The sequence below is a fragment of the Lolium perenne genome, chromosome 5, assembly GCF_019359855.2.
Source record: "Lolium perenne isolate Kyuss_39 chromosome 5, Kyuss_2.0, whole genome shotgun sequence".
In the NCBI taxonomy this organism is placed as follows: domain Eukaryota; kingdom Viridiplantae; phylum Streptophyta; class Magnoliopsida; order Poales; family Poaceae; genus Lolium; species Lolium perenne.
In genome coordinates, this window is record NC_067248.2 from 13409341 (window position 1) to 13420954 (window position 11614).

Consider the following 11614-nt stretch of genomic DNA (forward strand, 5'->3'; position numbering starts at 1 on the left):
AAACAGCAGGCAAACGGCGGCCGATCCGGCGAGTTTCTGCACTTTATTTGGTTGGGATTTTCTAGGTTTTCTATTGATGTGTTAGTGTATTCAATTTCTTACGGAACCAACCTGCATTATGCTATCGTGGAAGTGGGGTTACACGTGTGCTTACTACGGCACACTAAAACAGTTGAACCTAGGGTTTACCTCGTTCACTTCTATTTACATTTTCCGTACCGATTTTTGCTACTTTTACAATGAAATTGTAACCGGGCACATCAAGTAATTAATAAATGATTTTTATTCTTGGATCGTCTTTCTTACAAGGTATAATTGTCCAAAAAAAGGTGAAGAAATAATCGATGGAGGGGATGGATCTATTAAATTTGGTGATTATGATGAAACTCAAAGCTGAGCTATGTTTAGGAAGTTGCGCATGATTCAGTACATGATCAGTTTTATGTTTTTGATTCTGTTTCATCATGCCCTGGTTGGTACAAAATGCATCTTGCTCATATTGAATTGACAAGAGCACTTTAGGTTGTTTATAATTGTTGTACATGGAATTTTAATTGTTGATCCATGGTATATATTCATGCTCTGACTTTTTGAGAGTTCTAGAAAGGTTATGTACCCAATTTAAATATGAATACAATTTTCTCATTATTAAATGAATTCAGAGAACATTTGGGGATCATAGACTATATACTCTCACTTTTATCTGGTCGAAATGATAAAGATCCAACTTAGCTTATTTTCCATCCATGTTAGAATATTATGTTGAATCTTGTATTGTTGACACTGATATGTATTAACATCAAACTCTATTATGAAATTGATGCTTTGAAATTGTTGACACTGATAGAATTCGGAATGGATTCAGAGCATGAGAAAATTAGGGAAAACAGAGGAAAAAACAAGCAAAGGATACGTATGCAGATCGATGCAGGAGCAGCGGCAGCAGCCAGCAAGATTGACGACGATCATTCTCATATCGGTGGGACGTTGCCTCGATGGAGGGACGGATCTCATCTACTTGGTGAACTCGATGGCCCACGCGTTGGCATAGATGTATGTGGACTTGACGCCGGCGAATCCAGCTCCCCTGGCGAGGGCCTCGAACTCCCTCTCGTACCTCTCCCTGCCTCCTGGGCTGATCGCGAGCATGATCATGTCGAGCTGGACCACCTCCTGGGAGCTGGGCTTGGCCTCCGGGTTGACCGGCAGGATGCACTCGACGAGCACGACCTTGCCGTGCGCCGGCAGCGCGTCGTAGCAGTTCTTGAGCAGCGTGGCACAGTGCTGGTCACTCCAGTCGTGGAGGATCCACTTCATGAGGATGGCGTCGCCCGAGGGAACCTCCTTGAACATGTCGCCGTCGACGTGGGTGACGCCCGGGAACGGTGGCGCCTCGGAGATTACGTGGGGGAGGTCGAAGTTGACCCCCTTGATGGCGGGGTAGTGGGCGGTGATGGCGGCCACAGTGGCGCCGACGCCGCCGCCGACGTCGACGAGGGTGCCGAGGCCCTGGAAGCCGTGGTAGAGCTCGAGGAGCTTCTTGGTGATGATGATGGAGTGGTTCTTCATCCCTTCGTTGCAGACGCGGTTGAAGCGCGGGTCCGTGCCGTTGTACTCGAACGCCGACATGCCGTACACCTTATTGAACGGGATGCCGCCGTCAAGCACCGCGTCCTTGATGTAGTACCTGAGGATTGATTCGGAGAACACATTTCATTCACAAGAACTACTGTATATACCATCGTGTGAATTACGATTGGCATGAAAACATTATCTTGCTAACTATACTTCATCCAAGTAATGGGAGTTGGTGTGCAACCAGTACTAGCAGGCAATATTTCAGCATGTGCTCTTGTTGCCACTTGTGTTCCGCGACAGGCAAGTAGATGCAATTGTCAGTTAGAGGTAACCTCAGTTTCTACTCTGTCTACGGTGCACACGGCAAAGCAGTGTCCAGAAATATTTTTAGCTAACTGACGCGGAATAACGCTGAGATCCTCTAGCTCCTACTATCACTGATTTAGAACTACTATCCTGTTAGTGAAGCTCAATTTGGCAAAGAAGAAAGTCAGTTATGATGTACGCATGGACCCACACGCCAGCGACAGGAAATGGGCAAGGTAAGAAGGAGGAACGATCTACAGAAACTAACTCCACTGAGAGACTCACCAGCTATCCATGAGGACCTTGTCCTGGTTTATGAGCGCGAGCGCCGCCATGGAGCCGCCGTCCTCGTTGGGGGTGAGGAACTTGCACACGGGCGCGGCGCCGTAGCTCCGGGAGAGGCGGCCGTCCTTGCCCTCCTCCACCAGGCACGTCACGACGTTGTACGACGCCAGCAGCCGGAGCATGCGGTCTACCATGTCCGGCGCTTCCGGGTTCGCCGCGGACGGGAGCTTGGCGGCGACCTCGGTCGGGGTCAGCGACTTGCCGCCGGCGGCCACCAGGATCTCCAGGAGGCCAAGCTCGATGGCGTTCTTCACCGTCATCGGGAGGATCGACGAGGAGGCGAGCTGGAGGGCGAACATGCACGCCTCCTCGTCGGCGGACGCGGCCATGTCGGCGGCGGTGGAGCCCATCGATCTCTACGATGCTGGTGGGTGATTTTGGTGTGAGCGAGCGGGTGTGGTTTGCTGGGAGGGTGAGCAGGGCTTATATGCATGGGGCTTTCTCGCTTCACCAACCTTGGCAGGAATTTTAGTCTATTTTTTCTAGGGGGAGTGCTGGGCGTCCCCCGGGGGATTAGAAATCTAATCCCCCGGGTCCCCAACCGTCAGATCAACAGATCTGAAACGTTTTCGGCCATCAGATCAAACCAACCAGCCCTCTCTCCCACTTTTGCTACCATGATGCACCAAAGTAGCAAAAAACGGTTCAATTGTAGCAAACTCTATTTTCACCTAAAACACACAGATCTCGCCGGAGTCTCGCCGGAGACTCGCCGGAGTCTCGCCGGAGTCTCGCCGGAGACTCGCCGGAGATGTCGCCGAAGACCCACCAGAAACCTCACCGGAGACTTAGTAGCAAAAAATATATGCTATAGTAGCAAAAACACACAAGGATTGTAGCAACCTATTTTTTGCTATTGTAGCAAAACCAACCTCGTCGGAGACTCGCCGGAGACCCCGCTGGAGAATTTGTAGCAGAAAAATATACTATTGTAGCAAACACCTATAACAAATGTAGCAAAACCTAATTTCAATGGATTCTTGCCGGAAAGATTGTAGCAACAAAATAGAATATTGTAGCGAAACCACAAAACCAAAGTAGCAAATTAAAAAATTGGTATGTAGCAAAGACCAACTCGTGGAAATGAAATCCACAAAAGCGATGCTGCAAAATAGGTTGTAGCAAACAAATTGTTCTATATTATCATAACCGCTGAACAATTGTAGCGAAAAAAATAAAAATCCTATGGCGAGGGGAGAGGTTCCGTCGACCGGCGACGAGGGCAGGGCGTGGGGAGCTCCCTTCAAACAGCGTGCTGGGCACACGCTAGGGGGTAGCGGGATCCTGCACCGGAGATCGAGTGGGCGTCGCCTCCTGGTCCGGCGGCGGCGAGGATCTGCCCGACGGCGGCGAACTGCAGGGGACCGTGCACGGACATGGTCTTCTGCGGTAAGAGAGACGACTGGTGCTGCCGGCGCGTGGATCCCGGGGACGCGGTGGAGATGTGCGTCCAGGGCTGGTGGTGGAGGAGGGGTTGCGAGGTTCGCCGGTTGAGGTCCGTCGAGCGGAGGCGGAGTATCTGTGGCGCTACCGGAGGGCGGCAGCGTGGTGAAGATGCGCATCCGGGGGTGGTGATGGAGGAGGGATTCCGGGGGGGCGCCGCCGGTGCCGGCAGTGGAGACGCACGGCGAGGAGGTGGGGCATCGGAGGGCGTGGTGCAGAGTTTCTATCCATGGCGTCGTGGGGATTTGAGGATAACAAGGTGTGAAGAGAGACGAAGAGATAAGGTGGCCCACTGCCACGCGTCGCGCGCTAGAGGAGGAGGATGGAGCGTCCGTTCCCCCGGGGGAACGTGAGCGTTTCCCTTTTTCTATGATTCAGAAGTCCACACACACACACACACCACGTGTTTTCTTGTTCAACGGTGACTTCCTTTTTCAACGGTTTCCTTTTTCAACGGTGGCGGTTAGGTTCTTTTGGAGATAAGTTTTTTATTTTTATTTAAAATATGAGTTTTATCTTGACACACTACTATGACTTGAACGCAAACAATACGATCACTACTTTTCTCTTCAAACTATAACATCGGCTTTGCATTGCATGTCCCATAAAATACTGGAGTCCAATTAGACTATCAAGATAAGGCAATTGACAATTCCTATTTCATGTTCATTTGCAAAGATTTTGTGGAGAATCGTGCATATGGCTTTCATTATTTTCAAACTACTATTATTTAGAATATATTTTGGAACCGGTTAAAAGGGTATGCTTTACTTTGGGTTATATGACATGTGAAAAATGATTTCATCTCTAAAAAATGAAAAAAACTCATGGTGGTCCAATCTCTATGCATTATTGCCATGCATTTTGAGTGCAGCCTCATGGCAACGGTTGCATGGGATATATACAACCAGTGCGGTTGTCGGTTCGAGAACATTAACATGTTGATACAAAGGCCCTGCATGTTATTTCATATTTTTCGTTTGCTAATTCATGTATTAACATTATGCGATCCAAGACTTATAAGAGTTGTTAAACAAATTCCAATAATGTAATAAAAGGACGCATACATACCATTTTGATGTAGAATCTGGGGCTTCCCCTTTTCCAAAAAAATATCATGTTGTCTCTGTGAAACTCAAAGTATTTTCCAGCACAAGGTGACTACAACCGTTTCGATTTTCTTCCAACCAATGTAAGGATGACAGAAAGTTCACGGCCATGGAGATTGTGAAGTCGAGATCGAGCCAGGTGCAGCCTGTCGACCGAGCGAATCTACGTATACGTATTTGCTGCCAATTTTTCTCAGCTCGCGTTGGTGACTCGGCTAGCTGGGTATCTACGTTGAAAAGTAGATCGTCCGACTTTTCTCTGTACTACGTTGAAAGTTCGGCCAGTACAGCAAGCAAAACAAGTACACGTATAACAAACCATGGCTACCTCCTCGTCGGCGTAAATAGGCCTCCAAACATTGATTAACACGCTCGGTTTGTCCGTCCGTTTGCGGATGATAAGCCGTGCTAAACTTTAGTGGAACACCCAGTGCCTTGGAAATTTGCTTGTACAATGTACTTGTAAAGATTCGGTCGGGGTCAGACACAATTTCTTGGGGAGGACCATGAAGTTTCACAATGTTATCCATGAAGATTGTCACAATCTGCTCCACTCTGCTGGCTGTGTCATTCGCCGCCGGCGCCAGCACGACGTCCTTCAGCATCACCAACCAGTCACCACGGGAAAAACAGGGGCTGCCGTGCAGCAAATCATTGCCGTGAGCCACACACGGCAAAAATTTCTTTGCCGTGCGCACCGAGCATAACTCACGGCAAAGAAAAGGTGCACGACAACATCTGAAGGGAGCGCACGGCAAAGAGACCATTAACGGCAAAGTCTGAAGATAGCGCAGGGCAAAGAAATCACCACGGCAATGGCCCAACACCCCGCAAGGCAAAGATTCGGTGCACGGCAAAGGCGTTGGGCATTGCCGTGCCTCACCCTTTGCCGTGCACCCAGCTGGGATGCACGGCAACGCAGCCTTTAACGTGCGTTTTTCCTTTGCCGTGCGCCATATGACATTTCCTTTGTTTTTCTTTCTGTTTTATTTCATCTAATACTTATATTTAATTTTTAATTAGTTTTACTTTTTGATGAGTATTTATTAGTGCTACTTAAGACAATGTGTATATACCCATACTATTTGCAATACAAAAGTACTCTCCATCTTCATCCCCCCACATATATCAGGGTTTCGGAGCAATCCGCGCTTCAGAAAAACTACTAAGTGTTATCGCCCAAATGCGAGGAAGGTCACACCGGGGAGATATTTTTACACCATTAAACCTTCCACCACACTTTCACACATATCATAGGTCCACATGCAAGATTTGGTGGGATTCCGGTGCTCCGGCGGTCATTCTCCCCCTCCTCCCCCCAAAAACATCGGTATGTGTGCCCCGGCGGGTCAACCCCCCTAGATTTTTCCGTGCGAGGTTCCACCAATGTACTTTTTCATTGTTTTAGGTTTGTTTAGAACATATACACATGAAAAACCAAGCTTGGGACCCCTTTGGCACATGGTAGCCTCCGGCATACCCGCAGCTAGCCATTATCACATGAGCCACCCTTTCTCGGTAACTTTTTCTCCAAGACAATCTTCAAAAGTGGGCATATATACCAAGCTTCACCGTGTGGCCGGTGGCGAGGCCGGTGGGCGGCGGTAGGAAGCTCAACAGCGGCGAGATGTGGAACCTTGACATCCCGGCGGGCACCCGCACGGCCACCATCTGGGGCCGCACGGCACTAGTAGGAAAACCCTTATAGGCGGAGCTAAGTTCTGTGGCGCACCACTCAAAATGCGCCACAGAATATTATTTTGTGGCGCACCATGCTGGGTGCGCCACAGAAATAGCTTAATTTTGTGGCGCACTACTGAACCATGCGCCACAGAAATTATGTGGGGCCCACATCCTGCCACCACCAATTACTAGTGTAGGTAATTCTGTGGCGCACATGACGTGCTGCGCCACAGAAATAACTCTTTCTGTGGTGCACGTGCTTCGGTGCGCCACAGAAGTAGTTGATTCTGTGGCACACCTGCTCGGGTGCGCCACAGAATTAAGGTAACTTATATCATCTCACCCGTGCCCTCCCCCGCCTGTTCACCTCTCCCCTCTCCCCTCTCCCCTCTCCCCTCCCCTCTCCCCTCTCCTCCGATCCGCCGCGCGCCGCCATGGTCGTCGCCATCGCCATCGCCGCCGCCTTCCTCCGCGATGGCCGCATGCCGCCACGGTCCTCCCATCCCCGCCATCTGCAGCACAAGCTGCCGCTACGGTGAGGAGGGGCCGCCGCGAGGAGGGGCCGCCGTCGCGTGAAGGTGGAGGAGCCGCCGCGTCCTCCTCCTCCTCCTCCACCGCTGCCGTCGTCGTCAACCTCCTCCTCCACCCCTGTCATCGGTGAACTCTCTCCCCTCCCCTCCCCTCCCCTCCCTCTTCCTCTCCCGCGCGAGCACAAAGTGCTCGACGAAATGCTTGTGTTGCTCTGGTTGTGCTGCTGTTGCTGTTGCTGTGCTAGCTGCTGTTGCTGTTGATGTGCTACTGGATGTCATTGTTGCTACAGCTAGATGCATGCTCTGGTTGTGCTGCTGTTGCTATTGATGTACTGGCTGCTGTTGCTGTTGATCTATCTATCCTAGCTTGTTGTCATTGTTGCTGCAGCTAGATGCATGCTCTTGCAGCTTCTCACCATTCCTGGTGAACTATACTGTTGCTATTGCTTTTGTGTCCATGCTCTAAATGGTCAAATGATCATCATGTGCTAGTGATTTACTTACTGGCTCATTGCTCATGGTTGATGTACCTCAGTAGTGGTTCTGGATGCATTGCTGATGTTGCTCTGGATGCATTGCTGCTGTTGCTCTGGATGCATTGCCCCTAATTGTTATTGATGAACCATGTGATGGTAATGATTCAATTTAATTCAATGGTGTTAATTTGATTTCCATCCTTTGTTGGAAATAAATCCATGTCTGAACCTGTACAAGGTAATGAAGACTTGCTCACTTGGTATTGCTTGCTAGTTGGACATTTGGTTGGTTTTGATGCTACTGGTTCATTTAAATGCATTAAATGCTACTATGGTATGCTACTGTGGTATCCTTGTGAAGAAAATGATGGATTCTTGTGAGCTTATGGTATGCTACTATGCTACTGTGGTATCCTTGTGAAGATTTACTTGATGGATTGTTGTGAGCTTATGGTATGCTACTATGTTTATAATGCTCTGATTAGTGGGGATGCTTACTGGATCATGTGCATATAGCTCATATAGTTCCCTAAAAAGAAAGAATGCTCCCTGGCCAGATGCTTGATGTCTTGGCTCAGCCAATGATGCAAAGGCTGAGGCAAAAACTTGGATAAGAACAGATACTAAAATAGAGATATTCACATTAGGGAATCATGTAAATGAATGCCACTGTGGTATCCTTTGAAGAAAATGGGAAGTTTCTGATGGTTTCAAAGACTAGGTGATGCTAGGTTATTAAGTTGGCTGTCAAGGTTGGTTTTATCTGGTTAACTTGCATAGGCTATGTGTTCTTGCTTACTTATGCATATCCATCTCTACTGGATTGACTAGCTCAGGCTTGGCCTCTCTCTTGCCAGCATCACTTGGTTACTACCAAGTGATGAATAATCCCTTATGGTACCCCAGCTTTGTTTTGAACTCAACTGAGTAATGATAAATTTCTATTTCTTGTTGGCTTTGATGAAAATAGAGATATCCACAGTAGGGGATCATGTAAATGAATGCCACTGTGGTATCCTTTGAAGAAAATGGGAAGTTTCTGATGGTTTAAAAGACTAGGTGATGCTAGGTTATTAAGTTGGCTGTCAAGGTTGGTTTTATCTGGTTAACTTGGATAGGCTATGTGTTCTTGCTTACTTATGCATATCCATCTCTACTAGATTGACTAGCTCAGGCTTGGCTTCTCTCTTGCTAGCATCACTTGGTTACTACCAAGTGATGAATAATCCCTTATGGTACCCCAGCTTTGTTTTGAACTCAACTGAGTAATGATAAATTTCTATTTCTTATTGGCTTTGATGAAAATAGAGATATCCACAGTAGGGGATCATGTAAATGAATGCCACTGTGGTATCCTTTGAAGAAAAAGGACTGTTTCTGATGGTTTTAAAAGGCTAGGTGGTGCTAGGTGATTCAGTTGGCTACCAAGACTTGTCTCATCTGGTTAGCTGGGATATGCTATGTGTTGTTGCTTGTTTAGGCATATCTATCACTTACTGGATTTACTGGTTCTTGACTGGCCTCTCTTTTGCCAGCATCACTTGGTCTATATACCAAGTGATGAATAATCCCTTTGGAGCATCTGCTCCATGTATGCTATGTGTGTTTGAGCATCTTGACTTATGTCACCATGGTTGCTGGTTTGTTGGTGTTTTTGTACTTGCCGATGATTAGATGGTTGGTCGATCACTCGTACACTCGGGGGTGGAGCAAGTGAGGCTTGGTGTGATGGCACAAATATCAATATCTTGTGCATCCTACCTGGCCTCACTTACTCCATCCCTGGATGTTAATATTTGTTTCGACCAACAAAGTATGAGGCATTCCATTTAGTTCATACTAGCTACTTCTTAATTGCATTGGCCTTTCTTCCATTTTAGTGCCGATGATTAAATTGTTTGGTCACTTGTACACTCTGGGGTGGGGCCAGTGAGCGTGGTGCGATGGCACAAATATCAATCTCTTGTGCATCCTACCTGGCCTCACTGACCCCATCCCGGTATGTTAATATTTCTTTCGACCAACAAAGTATGAGGCATATGATATCTAGTTGAGATACCACTTGGCTCTTTCTTCCATTTTAGTGCCGATGATTAGAATGTTTGGTCACCTATACGCCGCTATATACTTTATAGACGGGCCCCCTTTTCCCCGGCCGTCGTTCCGTGAACGAGTCCTTGACGAGACAACAACGCCGACCTGTCTCTCCGGTGCAGAACCACGCCAGTCCAAGCCGCCTCCCTTGTGGCCGCAAGGGAGGCGGCTGGGACTGCCGTGGTTCTGCGCCGGAGAGGCAGATCGGCGTTGTTGTGTCATCAAGGACCCGTTCACGGAACGGTGGCCGGGCAAAGGGGGCCCTTCGCAAAGTATACTGCGGTGTATACCGCAACTATGGTTTCTGACCATAGTATTTGTGTTGACCAACAATGTATGAGGCACTTATTCCATTTTGTCATTCCATTTGCTTTGGTATTTTCAAAATGCCGATGATTAAAATGTTTGGTCACCGTACACTTGGGGGTGGCGTAAGTGAGCCTGGTAAGATAGCACAAATATCAATCTCTCGTGCATCGGACTTGGTCTCACTTACGCCATCCCTGAATGTTAATATTTGTGTTGACCAACAATGTATGAGGCACTTATTCTATTTTGTCATTCCATTTGCTTTGAGATTTTCAAAATGCCGATGATTAAAATGTTTGGTCACCGTACACTCGGGGGCGGCGTAAGTGAGCCTGGTAAGATAGCACAAATATCAATCTCTTGTGCATCGGACTTGGTCTCACTTACACCGTCCCTGAATGTTAATATTTGTGTTGACAAACAATGTATGAGGCATTTATTCCATTTCTCTTGTGCATCGGACTTGTTGGTCTCACTTTCTTCCATTTTCATCATAGTAGGAACTGGATGAAGGACCCCAATGCAAGCGAGCCTGGTGGGTAGAGATGAGGGAGCAAAGGAGGAACCGGATGAAGACTACTTTGTAGGATGAAGACTACTTTGTATCTCGAAATTGTGAATTTTGTATGAATTAAGAGTTGTATGCAAAACACTTGACACTTGCCACTATATATGTATCTCGGTCGGGATCTAAGTAATGTGATGATGATATCTATGTTATATCTGTGCAATGTACATGATATTTATATTATATCTGAATGTTGCTGTATATAACCTGTATATCTGTATATTGCTGTCTATAAACTGCATGTGTATAGCAGGCATCACAAAATCGTGTATAATACAAGCAAATTCTGTGGCGCACTGAAAACCAATTCTGTGGCGCACGCTTTTCTGTGGCGCACCTAAGAGCACGTGCGCCACAGATACGTTAATTCTGTGGCGCATGGGCCAGTGCGCCACAGAAACCTTATTTTTGTGGCGAAGTTTCTGTGGCGCACCTCCCATGCGCCACAGAATCCATTTTTGGTGCGCCACTGATGAGGCTTTTCCTACTAGTGCGGGCTGCAGCTTCAACGGAAACTCCGGCCGCTGCGCAACCGCCGACTGTGCCGGCGCGTTGTTCTGCACCCTGTCTGGACAGCCTCCGCTGACGCTGGCAGAGTTCACCCTCGGCGGCGAGTTTGATTCTTATGATATCTCCGTGATCGACGGGTTCAACATCGGTGTGACGCCCCGGAACCGGTATCCTGAGGATCCCAGCGAAACCGCCGAAATCCGCACGATATCGATTCCGACACGCCCTCCGACACGACGTGCGCGACAAAGCACACGTGATGCCAGAGGAATTAACACGAGCGGTAACATTACAACATGATTACAATAGAGCCCACAAGATACGTATATTATACAACAACGACTCCAACGAGTCAAGATATAAATATACAATACAAAGATCCAAATCATACAGAAGATCGAATATGTCCGAGTACGGACAAGATACAAATTGGACTAAGAGTCCTGAAGATAACCAGTGGCGTCCATAACCCTGCCCAGGCCAAGCCGGAAGGGTAACCTTGCTAACGTCGTCTTTATCGAACATATCTTCATACCTGCCCGGTTATATCCCGTAGAAGCAGCAATAAGTACGGGTTTGTACTTAACAAGACTTCAAGACGTATAAGCATTCGTCAACCAGTCGTCCTTTGTACTTGAGGCACGCAGGGAACTTAGAGGACGC

At 47.8% G+C, this 11614-nt stretch overlaps 1 protein-coding gene across 1 annotated transcript; it reads right to left on the bottom strand.

The window, feature by feature from the left end:
* Nucleotides 1-789: 789 nt before the first annotated feature.
* Nucleotides 790-2673, bottom strand: LOC127298948 (flavone O-methyltransferase 1-like). The gene is made up of 2 exons (XM_051328817.2): nucleotides 2170-2673; nucleotides 790-1687 (listed from the first exon to the last, which is right to left on the bottom strand). Exons 1-2 carry the CDS (start codon nucleotides 2577-2579, stop codon nucleotides 1015-1017), a joined length of 1083 nt encoding a protein of 360 aa, XP_051184777.1. The 5' UTR covers nucleotides 2580-2673; the 3' UTR covers nucleotides 790-1014.
* Nucleotides 2674-11614: the final 8941 nt, after the last annotated feature.

Coding starts and splice junctions, on each gene's coding strand:
- LOC127298948 (XM_051328817.2), bottom strand. CDS start 2,579: ATGGGCTCCACCGCCGCCGACATGGCCGCGTCCGCCGACGAGGAGGCG. Junction 1,688..2,169: donor AAGGTCCTCATGGATAGCTG/GTGAGTCTCTCA, acceptor ATCAATCCTCAG/GTACTACATCAAGGACGCGG.